This window comes from Balaenoptera physalus (assembly GCF_965194825.1).
Source record: "Balaenoptera physalus genome assembly, chromosome: 7".
NCBI classification, from domain to species: domain Eukaryota; kingdom Metazoa; phylum Chordata; class Mammalia; order Artiodactyla; family Balaenopteridae; genus Balaenoptera; species Balaenoptera physalus.
In genome coordinates, this window is record NC_138886.1 from 98,986,790 (window position 1) to 99,011,252 (window position 24,463).

The 24,463-nt window shown below is 37.4% G+C and overlaps 1 protein-coding gene across 2 annotated transcripts in view; it reads right to left on the minus strand.

Moving 5' to 3' along the window:
• Positions 1-1,967: 1,967 nt before the first annotated feature.
• Positions 1,968-24,463, minus strand: part of LOC309665138 (serine palmitoyltransferase 1-like) — a 95,865-nt gene continuing 73,369 nt past the window's right edge. The window contains exons 7-8 of one of the 2 annotated variants that reach the window (XM_082471373.1): positions 7,870-7,933; positions 1,968-4,180 (exon numbers count right to left, since the gene is read on the minus strand). In XM_082471373.1, the coding sequence (XP_082327499.1) occupies positions 7,882-7,933 (52 nt within the window). In that variant the 3' untranslated portion in view covers positions 1,968-4,180; positions 7,870-7,881. Of the gene's footprint in view, positions 4,181-4,929; positions 5,022-7,869; positions 7,934-24,463 lie in introns of those variants that run through there. The other variant, XM_082471372.1, reaches the window with a different exon arrangement.

Consider the following 24,463-nt stretch of genomic DNA (forward strand, 5'->3'; position numbering starts at 1 on the left):
AAGGAGGCCCCCAGGGGATAAGTGGGACTTAACAGGCTCAGGGACTGTGCTGGGGTCGTAGCAAGTCTCACCTGCTGTCAGCCTTGCTCACCCCACAGCCTGGAGGGGGAAGAGGCCAGCAGACAGGATGTGTCACCCAGCGGGTGGGAAGTGACCTGCGGAGAACGAGGGTGCCGTCAGCTTTCCTCCCCGGCCCGTCCACACGGGAAACCAGGGAGACAGGAGCAATTCTACAGAGCAATCGGGGGCTCTGTGTCACAGTCACTCCCGTGCTGCAGAGTCCTGCTCCAGGAGGGTCCCCTGATCCAGGTGACAGCTTGAATGGCCCTGCCCTACGCCTGTCAGGACCCCAACATGCGGGACCAGGACCTGCTGAGGGGGAGCGGCCACAGGCCTGCTTGTGCTGTGGTTTCTCCCTGGAGCCAGGTCTCACCTCTGGGCCCCCTCCTCCGGGGCAGACACAGCACTGGGGGCACAGCCAGGGGCCCTGGGAGGGGCTGGGACCCAGAGCACAGAACAACTTCCAGAGCTCAGGAGAGGCTGGCACAGAGCGGGGCCCCTGAGCCTGACTGCTGCCGGGTCCTCTCAGGGGCACCAAGAGGTGAGTGCTGGGTTTGAGGGTGCTGGACGCCCAAGGCACCTGTCGGGAGAAGTGACACAGAGGGACAGTGACAAACAGCAAGAAACAAGAAGCTGCAAGTCCCTTTGCCCTTCTCCTTCTGTGAGGTGCAGAAAGGCCAGCAATGGAGGGCCCCCCACTAAGAGTCCCCACAGGGGGACCCACACTGACCCCACACGGGGACCCACACTGACCCCACACGGGGACCCACACTCACCCCACACGGGGACCCACACTGATTCCACACGGGGACCCACACTCACCCCACACGGGGACCCACACTGATTCCACACGGGGACCCACACTGGTTCCACACGGGGACCCACACTCACCCCACACAGGGACCTCTCAGAGATAATACATAGACTTCACAGAGACCTCTCACAGGAGCCTTATACAGAGCCCTCGTTGAGAAGAGAAATCTCAAGGCACCTGCACACAGTTCCATGCAGTCCACACACAGGCGCCCAGCGCCCCAGCAAGACCACAGAGACCCTTCAAACAGCGGCCTGACACCCACTCAAATGAGCCTGAGCCACCAGCCGGCTCTGAATGGATCCCAAGCCATGTAGCAAACTGAAGGTGCAGGAGGAGATCAGTACCAGTGCCCCCAGAGAAAATTCTTGTGTAGTTTTTAATTACTTCTGAAAAAGAAGAATTACAGATTCCCCATGAAAACCCGCAAAATCCTTTCCTTCACAGGTTTTAGTTTGCTTGAGCTCTGACTCACAGTTGAAAGAATGACAGACTTTGAAAAGAAGCAAAACTCTGCCAGCATCTAATGAGGGAAAAATCTTTGTCCAATTTTAAATATCGTTCAGTCAAATGGCATCAGGGGGTCACATGCTTTGTTTTGCTGGGGACAAGTTCCTGCACTCAAAGTGACTTCTCTCCTTTGGAAACATGATGTAGAGAGGCCTACAGCAAGTGGGATCCATGGTGAAATGAACCAGCAAAGAGGCATCTAACCCCTACTTCCTAGCTGTGCAAATGGCGTGGGATTTCGCACAGAATAGCTTGTGTCAGGTTTGTGAGGTTTGCTTTATTTTTCAATGAAGTGAGCCACCTTATCAGACACACGAAGCTTATTCACAAATGTGACAGATTTTTGGCAATATCTCTATTACATTATCTGGCATATTTGTACTTAACTGCCTAATATTAAATGATATTGTTTATTTTACTCCTTTTAAAATACAGTAGTACAGTCAAGATGGTTGTATGGTATGCGTGTCTCTAGAACGTGAAAAAATCCTAATGTTCACCTGTGATAACTTAAACTTCTGAACCATTTAGAAGAATTCATATTTTATATAATTATAAGAAACGTGCATTTTCCAAGACTCAGGAAATTTATATTTTATTTATTTATTATAGGGCTACAAAAAGGATACATTGCTTAAAAGAATTTTGAAATCTTAGAAAATATGTCACTTAATTGGTGCTTGAAATATATATTACCTCATATCGCTTGGGAATTGGCATTTTAACATCTGTTAAAGAAAGTATATCTTTAATCAGCATTTCTATTATAATAATAATAGAGGTCTCACTGTCTGCCTAATACTTTCCAAATTGTGCACTCAGTTGAGACTACATATTTCTCATTGGTCATAAATTCTGTTGCCCTTTACATGGTAAAAACTGGATAATGTACAGATGTCAAGTATTATGTCCGGTTAAGTCTCTCAGGTCACTCTGTGGGGTAACAGTGTCATGGTCCTTTCTCTCAAAAGAGAGGAGTGAGCTGATGTGAGGGCCCTGTGTATTTTCTTTAATTAAGAAAAACAAATATTCAGGCTGTAAAATATTTTACAAAATCATAGCTATTAATTTTTTGAAATGTGCTCCCTTTGTGACATTTTCTTATGTTACTGAATCACAGAACTTTGGAAAGTAGCCACAGATGTCCTCTAATAGCCAATCAACAGTATTTACTAACTAGACTAGCTCGTCGTTTTCCTATAGATACCCACAACTACAACATCTCACATTCATGAAAATGACACTCTCTTCTTGGAAGTTTAAGCCAATATTTCTAAACCATGTGTTTGAGATAAAACTAAATTCTAGTAAGAGGCATTATAAAATAATGTAATTCCCAACAAAATACATGAGGATTTAGGAAATACTGTCATCTTTCACAGGAAAACACAGTTGTCTCATCTCATCCTGATAACAAGAAATTTGAGTGACACAGCTCTTTGGTCTAAGCATTTGTGTGTGTGTGTGTGTGTGTGCTTTAGCTGGTCCTCTGGATGGGATGCATTAACATTCTTTTTTTAAGATTTGTGGGCTAGAATATTTTTACATAAGTGATGCATAGGATATGCGGTTTATAAATTAGGCTCTATGGCCATTCTCATCCCTCATGGAATGGAACATGAGGGTAAACAGAACAACCGGCACAAACAGTTTCTGGAAAAACCATTACATTTCCTTGAACTTTCCCAGTAGAAGAAAAAAAGGTGGGGACTTCAGGTAGGCAGCTGAGATACATTTGCCCCACAAATAAGTACATACATTTTAGTCTATTAAAACTGGAAGGACTCCCCCAAAGCTATCTGATGAAAGGATTTGCAAAGAGTAGATCAAGAAGGACAGGCAGGTCTAGGGTCTGCTGGCCACGGCCAGGATACCACCTAAAAGATTTGTCCATAATTGAAGGAGGAACTACAACTTGGCCAAAGTGATGGGTGCTGCTCCTTCCCTCTAGTTACTCCTAGATGACCCTGCCTTTCACCACCCTACACCCTATAGCCCTCCTGCGTTGTCTGTCTGGGGACTTACTGCGGACTTTAGATGAAGGAGATTAGGCGAGGAAGAAGAAGAGGAGAAGGAGGAGAGCAGGAGTGGGGAGGGAACAGGAGAAGGAGGATGATGAAGGAAAGTCATTACCAAAAAATGACTGTGGCCTCTTCTGTAGTCTGGTCACCTAATGAACAAATGGGGACCCTGAGACAGAGAGGGATTCCCCAAACCATACAGATACTCGCTTTCCACAACTGACGCAGACCAAATGCTTCCTCTGCTACATCATATAACCTGTGTGAAAGAATCCTTTTCATAGATCATCCAGATGATAAACCTAGTGTAAATTATTTCCACCACCACGAGGTTATGGCACGTATTACTGTTTTAGCAAAAAAAAAAAAAAAAAAAAATTCATTGTGCCACTTAAAGTATTTAAGAGTATACTACCCTTCTTTGATAACAGTCTGTTATTTTTCATCATAACATGGCTTAAAAGGAAGAGAATAACAAGAGAAAGAAACTTCCAGGAAAAACAATGCAATGTAGTGTGATCCACATCCACTTCTCTGGATAGAACTCCATCATGAAAAACATTAACTCTCTGAATCTTGAATCCACCTGCAATTCAAGGTCATCCATGCAGATTTTGAGAGTTGAAGGCAAAAGTACACAAAATCCAGTTCCTGGAAATACCATCCCTGCTTTGCCCCCATGTCCCCACACACCCCCTCACCTGAGCAGCATGGAGTTTCACTAAGAGACTTCTTGATGGGGAAGCCCGCCAGTCAGAGTGGACAAGACAGTATGCTAGGAGGCAGGAAGAAAATGTTAGAACTTCCATTTGCATTCCTCCTCATCTCATTCTTTTAAAATTCCTATATCTGTATAATCTTTGTCTTGCATATAAATTACGGAACCATAGAACATGCATTTAATTTGCAAATGCATAAATATACACACTGGATCTTCATGCTCAGAAAACTTTTTACTGAGTAGGAGAAGGATAGAAATGTTGGAGAACACTGACATGAACCAGATTCCTGGCCTTTTCTAAGGAATCAAACCAGAATCCAAAACAGCCATGGGCTCTGGGCTCTGTCAGGCAAAGCACATGTGTGTGGCCTGTCCAGGGAGAAGGAGAACCATGAATAAACTCTAGAATATCTGTTTCACCAAACTCTGAAACTCAAAGGGACCCCGTCAGCCCTGAGTTTCACCTTGTAGGCAGAGGGCAGATAACACAGGTAAGTGAACCATTCTCCCCCCACTTGCCTGCAAACACCATGCAGCTGTGGATTGGTAGGGACCCCAAGTCTGTAGTAAGAGCACAGATCCAGTTAGAATACAGTGCAGGAACTTCCAGACCTTCCAGCAGCATCAGAGCTGCAGGGGGAATGTGTGAGGGTGTAGAAGCAAGGGGGACCTCAGGCAGCATCTAGCAGAGATTGGTGAACAGCAGCACACACCATACCCAGGAGAATGGCTTTTAGTTAAGAATGCAGTGGTTTGCGTTTACATTAGATTGTTGAAAGCATCCTGTTGCTTTCGAGGCAAAATTCTGAAGGCAGTAGTTTTATTTACTAATTTAAAAAACAGGTTTTACATATAGAAAATCCACTGGAAGGTGTTTTGGATCAGGTAAACAGTTCTGAAGAAAGAAAAGAAAAATGGACTCATTAAGTCAAATTTATGGATATAGTGACTTGACTAGTAAGCAGGAGAGTAAAAATATTAGACAAAATTAAACATCAGATCAATATACCTAGGGTGCACAAACACTGATCACACTCACAAGCTGGCATATTGAGATAGGGTCTCAGCTATTAGGCCAAGCAACTGCTGTGATCCAGCTTAAGCACAGGCAGATCGGATACACTTTCTCCCAATTCAGGGGTTTTAAGCTAAGATGAGGGGAGTTTAGTCAATAATGAAGTTTTAGTGAAAGCAGCATCGGTAGTTGTCAGCACTTGCCATTGGAAGATAATGTGTGAACAGCAAGTTGAGAAAGAGAAGTATTTCAGTTTTGATGCCAAAACCAATCACTTGAACACATTACTAGATGTAGAAAATGGACTTAAGAGTCTATACTGGTCGATCCACTGCACACTGTCTACATTACCCAGTAATCTTCAGTAGTTGTCAGTATTTCACACACTCTGATCTCTAACACAGCGGGAAGGTCAGATATACTTGTCAAGGTCAAGCTGGATGTCAGTGAAGGACTCAGTGAAAGTGTGAAAATCTTGCAACTTGCTCTCAGATAGATGACCATCAAATGAAACATTTCATGATATGATATATAATAAATGATATATACTATGACATGACATGATTAATGTATCAATACACAAAGGAATGGTAAAAAATACTGATTGATATGATATGATATGACATATAATACAAAATATATGATATGATATGACATGATTGATTTATCAATACAAAAAGGAATGGTAAAAAAAATACTATACATTACAAACTTGAAAAAAGTGTTGCCTGATAATCTCTGGAGACATACTCTATTTTTAATTTCATCCCACATGGCTTCATGGGCTATCATGTCTACACTCTTTTTATTAGGGTAACATTTTTGCTTTTACTCAGTATATGGATAATTTAGCAGTGGTTAAATTTTTTTTATTAAAACACTTTGTATTCAAATTACGAGCAGACTTTATATACAGTTTATTTGTGCGTGTGGATGTCTTCTTTGTTTTATGTCATCCCACTCTGATATCATTTCACCAGTTTCCTACTGAATAGAGTTGGGGAGGTGTACTGATAAGAGATTTAAATCCTAAGCAAAGGGAATCAACGTGCCCAGGCTGAGAAAGTATTTAAGGGAAGATGGATGAACTGAAATCTTACTGGTGGTTTTCACATTTATGAATTTTTACTATATCAAAATATAACAAGTATAAAAAATGGGACTAGGGGAGCTAAGCAAATCTTAGAAAATAAATTCAAGCTACCAATGCACTTACTCTGTTAATCTGTTTGTCCTTCATACAAACAGATGTATGGGTTTGGCTAGAAGACCTGTACTTTTCCATTGATTTCTAAAATTCTAGAACGATGCCTTCCAATTGAAGCTAAATGCTTCCCCCATGCTTCATTTGTCTTGTGAGAGAAAAAAAAAAGAAGCAAAAACAACAACAGCCCTGATGATATCCAGAGGTAAGCCTGGACATAAATACCAAAAGGTATCACAGAATACCAATGCCAAGCAAGATTACTCTGAGATAATGATGAAGTGAGATAAAGTGAAGGCAATTCACAACTGTTTTCTAAGTACAGAAAAAGAAGTCACTGTGCCATCCCCCCAAAATACCAAACACTCCATTCTCTTGGTTAAAATGAGTGACATCTACTTTGTTTCCAGTAATGGCTTTATTTTGACTATAGTCTTCCCTCTTGTAGCTAAAATTTATTGAGATGAATTATAGAATTGCCTTGGCTTTCAGCATCCAATTTAAAGTGGCCCATCACTTTCAGACCCTCTCCCAAGTCACCCAACTAAAGCCCAAATCTTGTAGTAGCTCTTTTCTAACACCCTCTTACTGAGACACCCCAGGATTCCCCATGGTGTGTGTCTTCCCTCACTGCCATGAGTAATAAATCCAACTTGTTCTAGACTAAACTGGTTCCCAGGTGTGTTCCTGGTTGTTTTGGCTGGAGAACATAGACGTTGGAATGATCTCATCCTAACCAGCTAACTCTGGCACCCCGTGGAGAACACCCCCATTCTTCAGCCCTTTCACTAAACACTGCTTACTCCAGAAAGCCTTCTCTACTGCCCCAATGAGGACTGGTCCCCTGTGCTGTGTTGCCTAGACCACTTTGCACTTCTCCCCTGTGACAACTACTGCATATCTTTTTTTTTTTTTAACATCTTTATTGGAGTATAATTGCTTTACAATGGTGTGTTAGTTTCTGCTTTATAACAAAGTGTATCAGTTATACATATACATATGTTCCCATATCTCTTCCCTCTTGTGTCTCCCTCCCTCTCACCCTCCCTATCCCACCCCTCTATGTGGTCACAAAGCACCGAGCTGATCTCCCTGTGCTATGCGGCTGCTTCCCGCTAGCTATCTATTTTACATTTGGTATTGTATATATGTCCATGCCACTCTCTCACTTTGTCACAGCTTACCCTTCCCCCTCCCCATATCCTCAAGTCCATTCTCTAGTAGGTCTGTGTCTTTATTCCCGTCCTGCCCCTAAGTTCTTCATGACCTTTTTTTTTTTTTTTTCTTAGATTCCATATATACGTGTTAGCATACGGTATTTGTTTTTCTCTTTCTGACTTACTTCACTCTGTATGACAGACTCTAGGTCCATCCACCTCACTACACTGAAAGCTCCTTGCAGGCAAGAGAGAGGAGTGAAGCATGTCTGACCACATTGCCAGTACTTACTCTAGTCCCTGATGAAAAGTGTTTATTAAAAGTTTGTTAATTAATGGACACAAGAATTAAAGTTTTCTAACTTACCTTCTGTATAAATCACAGGAGTGTAATGACATCTCTCAAGTAGCCAATATATTTTGAGAAGAATCTGTAAGAATAAAACAGCATTAAAAATTGATGTTTAATAGGGCAAAGAAAATTCCCAATTATTGAATTTATCATTTATTTTATATTTCAAATATGGATATCCTTGTAGGTTTTGAAATTTTTCATTGTGAAATTTAGGTGTTCACAGAATATGGATTAAAAAGCAAATTTACTTCGAGGTATTGTTTCTATTTTGACACAAAGTCATAAAAAAAAAAACTATTACCAAAGAAGATGTTTAAAATAATTTAAATATGTGACTTGTAACAGCTACATATATTGTAAATCTACTGTTCTAAAAATAAGGAGCAATTAGCCCTTGTTTACTTTAACATTTAATCTGCTGAACAGTCTGGAGAACCATTTATTTACTAACAAATATATGTAAAATAGGGTAGTGAAAAACAACTCCGTGTGCTTTTTTGACTGTTTGAAAATTATATTTGAATTATTGAAAAAACTGAAAATGTTTCAAAACATCATTTGAAAGATGTGTAAGAGAGAGGATAGAAAAATATGCCCGCATATTTATTGCCTAACAATTTAAATTACAAATATGGAGAGTACAAACTTTCAGTTATAAGATGAGTAGTTCTAGAAATTTCATGTACAGCATGGTGACTATAGTTAATAATAATGTACTGTATACTTGAAGTTTTCTAGAAGAATAGATCTCAAGTGTTCTCACCACACACACAGACACACAGGCACACACGCACACAAAAGATAACTATGGGAAATAATGAATATGTAAATTAGCTTGATTATGGTATGATTTCCTGATTTCACTTTGTGAAATGATTGTGGAATCATTTTCACAATGTGTATGTAGATCAAAACATTATATTGTACAACCTAAAAATATACAATTTTTATTTGTCAATCATACTTCAATAAAGCTGGAAAAAATACACAGACGTATATATAGATATATACATGTATACATATATATGTTTTGTGTATGTATATATGCACATACATATGTGTGCGTTTTAGCATCCTTAAATTTGCATTACCTATTCCAGTTTTTGCTGGAAAATACTATTTTTATTGTTCCACAAAACATAGCACACCAAGGTTGATCAGCAGATTTGAATCCCAAGTAACTGTCCTCTCTCTCCAGCAGTTTCTGACAGGTTTGCCTGTCTTTGGGTTTGGTGAATTCCCTCCCTGCTCTCACCTCCACTGGCAGAATCCCCAGCTTACCCCGACCCTCTAGTTACAGCCCTAATCCTCCAAAAATTTCATGAACATAAAGAAAGGTTTCTCCTCAGGAAAACACTGCATGGCTCTACTGTTGACCAACTATGGGTTTATAATATGATCAATTCATGTGATTTGTCTATAAACCTGGAAGGGCAAATTGAATACATTTTATTTTTTCTCAGAATAAGTGAAGGTACACATCAATCTACAATTGAAAATAAAATTTCATTAAAATGTACTTAAAAAAGAACTCCTTGCCTAGCCCTAGATCCCAGAGGTTTTCTCCCAGGATTTCTTCTAAAAGTTTTATAGTATTATATTTTATATTTAATTTTGTGATCCATTTTTGAGTTAATTAGTGTGAAAGGGGTGAAGTTTGGGTTGAGTTTTTTTAGCCTGTGGACATCCGTTTTCTCCAGCATCATTTGTTAAAAAGACTAGGCTTCCTCTCTCAGAACGAAATTAGTAAAGTGAAAAAAAAAATGAAACATAAAACTGAAAGTGAAGATTTTTATTCTTTGTAAAAAAGTTTTAATATCTCTCCGTTAATAAACAAATAACAATTTATGGATAGAGTTATGTTAAACAATAATTTTGCAATTGAATCATGCTCAAAATCAACCCACCAAGTTTGAGAAAAAGACCTCGTTAACTGAACCGCTATGGAGACCAGCACAACTCCCAGGTATATTGGTGAATTTGAGAGAGAACTTGATAGCACATGGCCGCAGTTTACTTGGCTGAGTGCCACCTGCATAGGCACAAATGACCCAGTTCTGAAACTCATCTGGCTCCTGAGCAAACGAAATGTAAAGGACTATGTATTAGTTTCCTGTTGATGCATAACAGATTACCACAAGCTAAGTGGCTTCAAATAACACCCATTTATTAACGTATAGTTTACAGCAGGCTGGATTCAATGGTCAGGGTATCATAAGGCTGAGAGGAAGGTGTTAGCAAGGCAGATTCCTTGTCTGGAGGCTCTAGGAAGACATCTGCCTCTAGGCTCATTTAGGTTGTTATACGGTTCCTTGCTGTTGGAAGTGTTAGGTCCCTTATTTTCTGGCTGTCACCCAGAGTCCTTTCTCAGCATCTTAAGACCACCCACATTCCTTTTCATGTGTTTTCCTCTGCCTTCAAGCCAGCAATGATCTATCAAGTCACCTTGTACATCAAATCTCTCTGACCTTCTCTTCTGCTGCCAGATGGAGCAAACTCTGTACGCAAAGTGCTTACCTGATTGGGTCCAGTCCACCTGGATAAACTCTATGTATTAAGATCAATCCATTCAGTTTTAACTACAACTGCAAATTCTCTTCACAGCAGTATCCAGATTAGTGTTTGAATGAAGAATCAGAGAACAGGAATCTTGGAAGACCAGGTTTAGAAATCTTCCTACTATAAGCCTGTAATGAGTTAAGTGCATTTAAGCCCTTCTGGGATTTCCCAGAGGGGTCTTGTAGTCGATGATGAAACATTCTAGTTAGTTACCATGTGATATTTACACATTAATCCTCTACATCTTCCTGGGACCTGCGATGTCCTCCAGCTCTTCCACATTCATCAGGTTCCATAAAGTTCCTCAAAGGCACTACAATCCTCACCTGGTGTGGCCGAAAATTCCACCAGTGGCAAAGCAGATTCCTTGAGGCGCCCCTTGATGAGGGGCAGGAGAGAGGACATGGTCTTCTTTTCTGCTTTGGTTTACAAAATTTAAAGACGTATCAAAATTTCAGAGCTTTTGTTGACAGTTTTTTTGTTTTCACGTCTAACTCTTTGTCCTCTCCTCCATGGGACTCAGGCATCAATGAATGGACCTGGTCCAGGTGATGAATCTAACTAACAGGAACAACCAGGATTTGACCCGGACCAGACCTCCTCTAAGATGTCTAAGTTTTGGTCTCACTTTAACTCACGACCAATAACTTCACAAGGGCCCTCATTGTTGCCCAACAATTCTAACATATTCCTTTGTCCGTTCACTCTCTCATGCTCCTAAATTATTTCATACTTCACATCTTCTCTTTCTGAAAACTTCCCAAGTCTCCTCCTCAGTGACCACCCTCAGCTGATGACTTGCTTCTGCTGACTAAAAACAATTGCACAGCGTGAGAGTTGTGAGTTAAGTTTTATCTGGGGCAAAATGAGGACTATAGCCTGGGAAACAGCATATCGAATAGCTCTGAGAAAGTGCTCCAAAGAGGAAGTGGAGAAGGTCAGTATATATGTGATTTTGGTGAAGGGGGAGTACATGCAATCAAGCAGATATTTTTTGCAGAAGGTTCTGCTAGTTTCGTGAAGGTTACTGCTAGTCATGAGGAGCAGACATCACCATGAAGAATTTTTTAGTGCTTTTCTAAATATGAGGAGATGCAAGAATTGGGCTCATAAAATCATCTCCTGAAAATATCTAACTGTCTAAGGACCTGTTCTGCCAGTTTTTTCCAGAGCACAGAGTGCCTCATTTCTGATCTCCACCCTGAATTCCTTTCAGGGGGTGTTGAAGGTCAGCAGATGCAGTGGCTCATAATTTAATTTTTGTAGAGGTAGATGGCAAGTGCCAATTTGTATGTGACATTTCCATAGGCCTGAGAAGACAGAAGCAATCGGAAGGCAACTTCCCTATTTTCCCCACATCTGCCCACCTACAGGCCATTGTGTCCATGCACCCTGCCTTCCCTCCTGACACAGTGGATTCACCGTCCATGCCCCGTTCAGAGACCAAACCTTCCACTTTGCACCAGAATCTATCTACTCTCTCCAACAAAAAGATACAAGGCAGTATACTGCCCCAGATATTCAACACCACCACCTCATGAATAAACAATAAAAATTTTATTTAATCATTACAATCAGCATACAATGGTACCATACTTTTTGCATCTTAAAAAATAAATACATAATACCTCTTTTGACCTCCATATCCACCTCTAAATACTCTCCATTTCTCTTCTCCAACTTACATATATACTTGAAATTTTCTTTTTTTAAATTGAGGTACAATTGACATAGAACATTATATTAGTTTCAAGTATACAACATAATGATTCAATATTTACATATATTGCAAAATGATCACCACAACAGATCTAGTTAGCATCCATCACCATACACAAGAATTTTTTCTTGTGATGAGAACTTTTTTTTTTTTAATTTATTTTCTTTTGGCTGTGCTGGGTCTTTGTTGCTGCATGTGGGCTTTCTCTAGTTGCAGCAGGCAGGGGCTTCTCATTGCGGTGGCTTCTCTTGTTGTGGAGCACGGGCTCTAGGCACGTGGGCTTCAGTAGTTGCAGCATGTGGGCTCAGTGGTTGTGGCACATGGGCCCTAGAGTGCGCAGGCTTCAGTAGTTGCAGCACGTGGGCTCTAGGGCACACGGGCTCAGTAGTTGTGGCTCACTGGCTTAGTTGCTCCAAGGCACGTGGGATCTTCCCGGACCAGGGATTGAACCCATGTCCCCTGCATTGACAGGCGGATTCTTAACCACTGCGCCACCAGGGAAGTCCTGATGAGAACTTTTAAGATCTACTCTCTTAGCAACTTTCAAATACGCAGTACAGTATTATTAACTGTAGTCACCATGCTGTACATTACATCCCTATGACTTAATTATTTTATAGCTGAAAATAAATTTTATTTTAAATGAATTTTATTTTATAGCAGATGCAAACTATTATATACAGGATGGATAAACAACAAGGTCCTACTGTATAGCACAGGGAACTATACCCAAGCACAGGGAACTATATCCAATCTCCTGGGATAAACCATAATGGAAAATAATATTTTAAAAAATGTCTCTATGTGTATAACTGAGTCACTTTGCTGTACAACAGAGATTGGCACAACATTGTACATCAACTAGACCACAATTAAATAAATAAATAAATAAATAAATAGGATGGCAAAGAGTAGAAATCAATCAGTCTCCTTCCTTTATTTTTAAAAGTAAGCATGCTGTTATGTTAAACAAAATTCAAAATTGAAATTATGTAAAAATTTCTACAGAATTCATTCTGCAGAAGCGGCTGAGGAAATAACAAGCATGGCAGCCATAGCAATACAATAAAATATGAGTCCTATGGGACCACAGAGCTCTTGCTATCATTAGCAGTTGAACAGAAGTGGAGAGTCAACATCAAATAGCAGCTACCTGGATCTGTAATAGCTAAAATAATACTCATATGATTATAAATATAAATATCACAGGGGAGAGAAATGGGCGTGGGTTTAATAAATTGAAATTCAAGTATAATTCCAGAATGAAAACCAATTCCTTAGGACTGATTATGGCAAGATAGTTGTACTTTATATACTTTATCTTTTGGTACATTATTAGAAACTTGTGCAAACATCAGAGCACCTTATTACTTTTCCAGCACAAGAATTATTGATTATAAGAGACACCATTAATACTTTAAGAGGACTAAAAGAGGAAAAGTAAATACTAGATTAAATATGCACTTTAATTTTAAAATTCATACTGACTAGTAAGTATGAAATAGTAAGTATGAAGAACATGTCTAACCACTGAAGGATCACAGCAACAGTCTCAACATACTGATTAGTAATTAGACTATTTTAGTAGCTTCAGTCAGGGTGAATACCACATTACAAAAGGCACATTAATGAACAAATGTAGCTCTAGAGGAAAACAAACAGGAGATGAGGATTCTGAAAATTTTTCCTTAGAACTCAATGGCCATGTCTAAGATTGGCTGAGAGTATAAGACCTAAAGGAGGAGTAGTAACATATGGAAGTAAGATCCAACTAGCTAAGAAAAGATAGGTGAATACCACGGACATTGGTTTTCAAAGAGGGATGTTTGTAATGAACCCAGACTCTCCTGGTCTGCCTGGAGCCCTCTCAGCAGAGTTGGACAACACTTGCAGGATGCTATACAAAACAACATCTGTGGCACAGAAAGTTTAACTAGAGGACTGACATGTGTGTGACCAGAGGACATGCATTTAAGAGGGACTTTAAGGATATCTAGTGTGACTCCACAATTCCATGGATGAGTTAACCAAGGCCCAAGGAAGAGAATAATAATGCAGTTGATAAGTAGCTGGGCTTGGTCTAATCCAACTTTGCAAATTTAGTGATAAGACTAAAATTCTAGAGGGTCACCACTTTTCATTCTGAGAGCCTTGAATTTCAAACTCAGAGCTGTTTTTTCTCAGGAGATGGGTTCTCAGGCAGCTGCTTCCTGAAGAACATACACTGCTAATAAAAGACTAATACACAATTAAACATTCTAGCAGTCCTCATTTATTTGGCTTACATCCTCATATTCCCCTTTAATATTTTTAGACACTATCAAGGTTTACAATCCTAATCCAGTATAAACTGTAAACACACACATATACATACACAGACAGGAAGTTTCTTTCAGAAGTTTCGTAATTTTCTACGGTCTTTATTACAAAACTGTATCCCATGAAGTGCACAGCTTGGGAAGTCAACGGCATTTCCTTTCTAAATCCCTCTTTGTTAAGTCATGCCTTTAAGTGCACTTATAGCACCAAACTCAGGGCTATTAAAGGCAAATTGATAATTTTTCACGCTGAAATCTATCTATACTTACCCACCCATTTTTACCATGGTGGTACTCTCCAAAACTTTGAAGTCACTCAAGCTGATTTTTCCCAGAAGGAACTCATTCTATTAGTAAATGTTAATGCCAAGAATATAGATAATCACAACAAAAAGAATAAAATACCTAGGAATAAACCTACCTAAGGAGGCAAAAGACCTGTACTCAGGAAACTGTAAGATACTGATGAAATAAATCAAAGATGACACAAACAGATGGAGAGATGTACCATGTTCTTGGATTGGAAGAAGAAATATTGTGAAAATGACTATACTACCCAAAGCAATCTACAGATTCAATGCAATCCCTATCAAATTACCAATGGCATTTTTTACAGAACTAGAACAAAAAATCTTAAAATTTGTATGGAGACAAAAAAGACCCCAAATAGCCAAAGCAGTCTTGAGGGAAAAATACGGAGCTGGAGGAATCAGACTCTCTGACTTCAGACTATACTACAAAGCTACAGTCATCAAGACAATATGATACTGGCACAAAAACAGAAATACAGATCAATGGAACAAGATAGGAAGCCCAGAGATAAACCCACGCACCTATGGTCAACTAGTCTATGACAAAGGAGGCAAGGATATACAGTGGAGAAAAGACAGCCTCTTCAATAAGTGGTGTTGGGAAAACTGGACAGCTACATGTAAAAGAATGAAATTACAACACTTCCTAACACCATACACAAAAATAAACTCAAAATGGATTAAAGACCTAAATGTAAAACCAGACACTATAAAACCCTTAGAGGAAAACATAAGCAGAACACTTTTTGACATAAATCGCAGCAAGATCTTTTTTGATCCACCTCCTAGAGTTATGAAAATAAAAACAAAAATAAACAAATGGGACCTAATGAAACTTAAAAGCTTTTGCACAGCAAAGGAAACCATAAACAAAACAAAAGGACAACCCTCAGAATGGGAGAAAATATTTGCAAATGAAGCAATTGACAAGGGATTAATCTCCAAAATATACAAACAGCTCATGCAGCTCAATATCAAAAAAACAAATAACTCAATCAAAAAATGGGCAGAAGACCTAAACAGACATTTCTCCAAATAAGACATACAGATGGCCAAAAAGCACATAAAAAGATGCTCAACATCACTAATTATTAGAGAAATGCAAATCACAACTACAAAGAGGTATCACCTCACACTGGCCAGAATGGCTGTCATCAAAAACCTACAAACAATAAATGCTGGAGAGGGTGTGGAGAAAACGGAACCCTCCTACACTGTTGGTAGGAATGTAAACTGGTACAGCCACTATAGAAAACAGTATGGAGGTTCCTTAAAAAACTAAAAATAGAGCTACAATATAATCCATCAATCCCCCTCCTGGGCATATACCCAGAGAAAACCATAATTTGAAAAGATATGTGCACCCCAATGTTTTTTGCAGCACTATTTACAATAGCCAGGACATGGAAGCAACCTAAATGTCCATCAACAAAGGAATGGATAAAGAAGATGTGATATATATACAATGGAATATTACTCAGCCATAAAAAAGAACAAAATAATGTCATTTGCAACAACATGGATGGACCTAGAGATTGTCATACTGAGTGAAGTAAGCCAGACACAGAAAGACAAATATCATATGATATCACTTACATGTGGAATCTAAATAAATGATACAAATGAGCTTATTTACAAAATATAAGTAGAGTCACAGATGTAGAAAACAAACTTGTGGTTACCAGGGGATAAGGGGGGGGGGAGGAATAAATTGGGAGACTGGTATTGACATATACACACTATTATATATAAAAGAGATAACTAATAAGAACCTGCTGTGTAGCACATGGAATGCTACTCAATACTCTGTAATGGCCTATATGGGAAAAGAATCTTAAAAAAAAAAAAAAAAGTGGATACATGTATATATATAACTGATTCCCTTTGTTGTACACCTGAAACTAACACAACATTGTAAATCAACTATATTCCAATAAAAGATTTTAAAAAAGAACATAGGTAAATTGCTCTCCTCAAGAACCTTTATACTTTTTAAATTATTTCATACTGCATGACAGTTAGTAATAGCAAAGAAAAGTGATTTCAGTTACCCCACAAATCGGTACTATAGTGCCGTGAAGACACTTGATTGACTAGGATGTTAGTGCACTGTAATTTTCTGATTAATTAAAATATCTAGGTTTCTTAAAGTTATATATTTAATGTAGCCAATAAACGGGTGATAGACACTAAATTTAATAAAAGAGGAGAAAATCAGGATCTCCAATACAGGGAAACCAAAATGGTTTAAAAAGTTACCATGCATTACTATTAAGATTAAACCTCAAGGGAATGAAGTCAGGGAAGATAGTGAAGTTGGAAGCACCAAGAATTCATCTCTCTACCTGGACAGCAACTGTACTAGGAGAAACTATCAGAGGTGGATATTTTGGAACTTTGGAGTTTATTTGAACACTTGTAACTTCAAGGGGATAGCTTGGCTAGGACATTTTCATTAATTTTGGTTTATTTCAACCATTAGGGTGGTTGCAGCTACTCAGCCCCCTACCCCAGCCCCATACCAGACAGCTGTGAAGAACGTAACCCAAATTTCTGGAGCAGCTTCTTCTGGAGCCAGGGTGGCCAATAAGATCCTTGTCATCCACATGTAGGTTCTTGGTTCTAACTGTGAACTACTGCTCTCACTGCTGAAGTGTGGATATGGAGGCTGGCCACCAATGTTCCAACTTCCACCAGCTGAAGTAATTTCCAGGAGATTTAAAAGAGCCACCTGTTTTTTTGTTTGCTTGCTTTTTGTTTGTTTGTTTGTTTTTGATATTCAAAAGCAACTATGTATATGGGGGAATTTAGAAAGCCACCATGCATACCTAGGGAAATATGGAGCTCAGAAAAGACATGCAGAAGATCTTAAGCTTTTACTCCAATACAGAGACACCTTATAGCAACTTTTTAAAGTACCAAACTCTGAGGAAAAGGGAAAATCTGATTTCCCCAGTTTCCATGTTATCAAATTCAAAAGTCCAATTTTCAATAAAAAAACAACAAGGCATACAAAGAAACAAGAATGCATAGCTGATTCAAAGAGGCAAAATAAAGCAACAGAAAATGTACCTGAGGAAGCATAGATGTCAAAATTACTAGACAAAGATTTTAAAACAACTGTTTTAAAGACACTCAAAGAGCTAAAGGAAGACATGGACAAAGGAAAATAATATATTAAAAAATATCAATGAAGAGATTAAATTATTTTCAAATAGAACCAAAAAGAAATTTTGATGCTGAAAAGTACAATAACTGAAATGAAAAATACCTCAAAAGGGTTAAAAAGCAGATTTGTGCAAGTGGAAGAATAAGTGAACATAAAGAAAGAACAACTGAAATTATCAAGTCTAAGGAACAGAAAGAAAAAAGAATGAAGAAAATTGAACAGAGCCTAAGAGACCTGTGAAACACCATCAAGTGGACCAACATAGGCGTTGTGGGAATGCCATCAGGAGAAGAGAGAGAGAAAGGAACGAAATGAATAACGCCTGAAAACCCCCCAAATTTAAAGGACTGAAATTGCAATAAATGCATCTACAAATCCAAGAAGCTCAAAAACTCCAAATAGAATAAACTCAAAAATACTCACACTGAGATACATTATAATCAAAATGTTGAAAGACAGAGACAAAGAGACAATCTTGAAAGCAGCAAGAGAGAAGTGACTCATCACATACAAGTGATCCGCAATGAGGTTATCTGTCAATTTCTCATCAGAAAGCTTGAAGGCCAGAAGTCAGTGGGTTGATATACTCAATATGCTTAAAGGAAAAAAAACTGTCGATGGGCAACTTTATATCCAATAAAGCTACTCTTCAAAAATGAGGGAGAAATGACACCCCTAGATTTTAAAAAGCTGAGGGAGGTCATTACCACCAGACCTTCCCTCCAAGAAATGTTAAAGGGAGTGCTTCAGGTTGAAATGAAAGGAAGATAGTAACTTGAAGCCATATAAAGAAATTAGGGTAAAGGTAAATGCATGGGCAACTGTAAAAGCTACTATTACTATAATTTTGGTTGAGCCTGACTTTTATTTTCTAAAGGGTTTAAAATACAAATGCATAAAAATTATTAATCTATTTTATTGTATACAAAATGTGTAATGATGTAATCTATGACATTAATAACAGAAACTGAGGGTGGTGTGGTATAGTAGTAGAGCTTTTTTATGTCACTGAAGTTAAGTTGGCATCAATTCAAATTAGATTATTATAACTTTGGGATATTAAATATAATACCCATGGTAACCACCAAGAAAATATCTATAGGATATACGTATAAAGAATTGAGAAGAGAATTGAAATATTTCACTATAAAAAGTTAACTAAAAATAAAGCAGTAATGGAGAAAATGAGGGACATAAAAACCTATAGGCATATAGAAAACATATTTGTTTTCTGAAAAATGGCAGAAGTAAATCCCTCCTTATCAGTAACTACCTTAAGTGTAAATGGATTAAACTCTCCAATAAAAATACAGAGATTGGCAAAATGAATAAATATTTATAATTCAACTATGTGGTCTCTATCAGAGACTCACATTACTTCTAAAGACAAATAGGTTGAATGTAAAATGACAGAAAAAATATTTCATACAAATGATGATGAAAATAGGGCTGGAGTGGCTATACTAATATCAAACAAAATAGACTTTAACTTTAAAAAGTTTACAAGAGACAAAGAAGATGTATCTTAATAAAAGTCTCAAGAAATAATTTAAGTATTCATCAACAGATAAATGGATAAAGATGTGGTATATATATACTATGAATATTACTCAGCCATAAAAAAGAATAAAATTCTGCCATTTGCAACAAAGTGAATGGACCTAGAGAGTACTATGCTTAGTGAAATAAGTCAGACAGAAAAAGACAAATACTCTATGTTATCACATATGTGGTATCTGAAAAAATAAAACAAAGGTATATAACAAATTAGAAACAGACTCACAGATATGGAAAACAAACTAGTGGTTACCAGTGCGGAGAGGGAAGGGGAGAAGGGCAAAATAGGGGTATGGGATTAAGAGATACAAACTACTATATACAAAATAGACAAGCAACAAGGATATATTGTACAGCATAGGGAATATAGCCATTATTTTGTAATAACTTTACATGGAGTATAACCTATAAAAATATTGAATCACTATGTGTACACCTGAAACTAATAAAATGTTGTAAATCAACTATACTTCAATAAAAAATTAAATTAAAAAAGGTTCGCTATCACAATGAAAATAGAAATTATAAACATTTATGCACCTAATAAAATACCTCAAAATATATGAAGCAAAATATTGATAGAACAGAAGGTGAGAAATAGAGAGCTCTATAATAATAGTGGTGATTTCAATGCCCTGCTTTCAGTAATGGATAGATCAGTCAGACATAAGAGATGTAAGAAAATAGAGGATTGAAAAATGCAATAAACCAACTAGATATAAAAGATATATAGAACACTACCCCAAAATAGCAGAATACAGTTTTTTTTCAAGTGCACATGGGACATTCTACAGGACAGATCACATGTTAAACCACAAAATAAGTCTGAATAGATTAAAAGACAGATATCATACTAAGTACCTTCTCCAATCACAACAGGATGAAGTTAAAAATCAGTAACAAAGAAAACAGGAAAATTCACAGATTTGTGGAAACTCAACAACATACTCTTAAAGAAGCCATCACAAGATAAATTAGAAAATACTTAGAAACAAATAAAAACACAACATACCAAATTTATGGGATGCAGTGGAAGTAGTGCTCAGAGGGAAATCTATAGATGTAAATGTTTACATTGTAAAAAAATGTAAGATCTCAAATCAACAGCTTCATACCATAAGGAACTAGAAAAGGAAAATAAAGCCAAACTCAAAGCTAGCAGATGGAAAGAAACAATAAAGTTTAGAGCAAAGTTAACAAAATAGAGAAATAAAACAATAGAAAAATATTAATGAAACCAAAAATTGGTTCTTTGAAAAAAATAAACAAAATTGACAAACCTTTAGCTAGACTGACAAAATAAAAAAGAGAAGACACAAATAACTAAAATCAGAATAACAGTGGAAGTATTACTACAAACCTTATAGAGGCAAAAAGGAATTATAGAAGAATACTATGAACAACTGTAAGCCAACAAATTAGATAACCATTAGAGAAATGGGCAAACTTCTTGAAACACACAAATGCCCTAAACCAACTCACAAAGAAATAGAAAATCTCAACAGACCTATAACAGGTAAAGAGATTGAATTATTAATCTAAAACTTACCAGCAAAGAGAAGTCCTGGACCAGGTGGCTTCACAAAAGAATTCTACCAAACATTTAAAGAAGAATTAATATCAATCCTTCTCAAGCTCTTCCAAATCATTGACAAGGAGGGAACACTTCCTACCTCATTTTATGAGTCCAGCACTAATTTATATCAAAGCCAGAAAAAAAAAAAAATACCACAAGAAAAGTAAATCACAGATCAATAGCCCTTATGAAGATAGATGCAAAAATCCTCAACAAAATATTAGTAAATTGAATCCAATAGCATTTTAAAATAATTACTTACCATGACCAAGCAGCATTTTTTCCTGAAATGTAAGAGTCGTTCAACATAAGAATATTAATCAATGTAATGTGTCACATTAATAGAACAAGGAAAAAAACCACATGATTATCCCAATTGATGCAGAAAAGGCATTTGACAAAATCAAACACACTTTCATGATAAAAAACTTCCAGAAGTCTGGAAATAGAGGGAAAATCCCTCAACATATTAAAAAATATTTACAAAAACCCACAGCTAACATTATAATCAATGGTAAGGGACTGAAAACTGTCCACCTAAGATAAGGAACAAAAACAAGAATACCCACTTTCACTGCTGCTATTCAACATTCTACTGGAAGTTCTAACCAGAGCTATCAGAAAAGAAAAGTGAATAAAAGGCATCCAAAATAGAAAGAGCTAAAACTATTGCAGATGACACCATCCAGTATATAGAATACACCAAGTAGAAACTAATAAATTCAGCGAAGTTGCAGAGTACAAGATCAACACGCAAAAATCAGATGTGTTTCTAAATACCAGCAATAAAAAAGGCCAAAAAAAATTTAGGAAAGCAATCCTACTGATAATAGCACCTAAAAGAATTAAATACTTTGTAGTAAATCTAACCAAGCAGGTGAAAGAGTTGTACCCTCAGAACTACAAAATAATGCTGAAAGAAACTGAAGAAGGGACTTCCCTGGTGGCGCAGTGATTAAGAATCCACCTGCCAATGCAGGGGACAGGGGTTTGATCCCTGGTCCGGGAAGATCCCACATGCTGCAGAGCAACTAAGCCCATGCACCACAACTACTGAGCCTGCATTCTACAGCCCACGTGCCACAACTACTGAGCCCACGTGCCTAGGGCCCCTGCTCTGCAACAAGAGAAACCACCGCAATGAGAAGCCCGCGCACTGCAACAAAGAGTAGCCCCCACTCACCGCAACTAGAGAAAGCCCGCTTGCAGCAACGAAGACCCAACGCAGCCAAAAAAATAAATGAATAACTAAATAAGAAACTAAAGAAGACAAAAATAAATGGAAAGATATTTATATTCATGGCTAGGAAGACAATATTTTTATGATGTTAATACCACCCAAAGCAAGCTACAGGTTCAATGTAATCCCTATCAAAATACCAATAGTTCTTTTCACAAAAATGGAATTTCAGGGGGCCTTAAATAGCTAAAACAGTCCTAAAAAAAGAAAGAAAACTGGAAGACTCATACTTCCTGACTTTGAAACTTACTGCAAAGCTGTAGTAACTAATACAGAATGGTATTGGCATAAGGACAGACATATAGACCACTGGCATAGAATAGAGAGCTCAGAAATAAACTCTCACATATATGGTAAATTGGTTTTTGACAAAGGTGCCAAGACCATTCAATGGGAAAAAGAAAGTCTTTTCAACAAATGGTGCTGGGAAAACTGGATATCCACATGCAAAAGAAGTTGGACCCTTACCTCATATTAAATGCAAAAGTCAATTCAAAATGGATCAAAGATCTAAATTTTAGATCTAAATTTAAGAGCTCAAACTGTAAAACTCAGGGAAAAAAATTTTTAAGTCTTCATTACATTGGATTTGGCAACGACTTAATGACTATGACACCAGAGCACAGGTAACAAAAGAAACAAATGATAAATTGGACTTGATCAAATTAATGTTTGTGCACCAAAGGATACTATCAAAATATATAAATAAATAATAAATAAATAATGGGGTAAAATATTTGCAAATAACATCTGATAGGGGATTAATATCCGGAATATATAAAGAGCTCCCACAACTCCATAACACCAAATAACCCAATTCAAAAAATGGGCAAAGGACTTGAATAGACATTTCTCAAAGGAGATATGCAAATGGCTAATAAGCACATGAAAATGTGCTCAATATCATTAGTCATTAGGGAAATGCAAATCACAGCTACAATGAGATAGCATTTTATACCTACTAGGATGGGTTAAAAAAAAAAAAGAAAACAAGTGATGACAAGGATGTAGAGAAATTGGAACTCTTGTGCATTGCTGGTGGGAATGTAAAATGGTACAGCTGCTGTTGAAAACAGTTTGTTGTTTTTTCAAAAGACTAAACATGAAACTACCATATGACCCGCAATTTCATTCCTAGGTATACATTCAAAAGAATTAAAAGCAGGGACTTGAACATATATATGTACACCAATGTTCATAGCCAAGTTATTCTCAATAGCCAAAAGGTGTAAATAACATGTGTCCTTGAGCAAAGGAATGTCTAAACAAATTGTGATATATACATACAAAGGAATATTATTCAGCCATAAAAAGAAGTGAAATTTTTATATATGCTGCAACATGGATGTATCTTGAAAACATTATGCTAAGTGAAATTGTCCAGATACAAAACAACAATCATTTGGTGATTCATAGAGACAGAAAGTAGAATAGAGTTAAAGGGGAAAGAGGAATTATTGTTTAATTGATACAAAGTTTTTGTTGGGGATGACCAAAAAGTTTTAGATATAGTGGTGATGATTACACAACATTGCAAATGTTATTTGATGCTACTGAATTACACACTTTGGAACAGTTAAAATGATAAATATTACGTTATGCATATTTTACCACTATAAAGAAAAGATCCTCAATTTCTTTGAAGTTAAGATAAACAGGTGAGAATACTGATTTTTAGGAAAAAAACTACAAATATATGTTAATTGAGAGAAAGTTTTTTTGGCAATAAATTTTAAAGAAAGTGTTTAAATTGGACCTATACAGTAAAAAATGATAAACATAATAGATAAAAATCCTTGATAGAAGTTTCATAAGTCACAGAAGTACTTTTTAAAGTTACAGTTTTTAAGGTCACTATGCTTCTCCTTACTTATTTTCATTTTGACTTTATGTCAACCTGAGAAAAAATAACCAGATATGTCCAACAGTAACTCCAGAAAATTAAACAACACAATGCTGGAAAGGTAGAATCCAAGGCACATAAGTACAGTTGCTATACTGTTCTGAATGAATTACTGAAGTTTTAACAGAAGTATTCTTTTAAAAAGCATTTGACTGAAATGACCACTGGACATCAACTCAAGGTAGAAGAGGCATATATAGGATTTACCATCTCTGATTGTTTCCAGAATTTCATGGTGTATATAATGCAATAT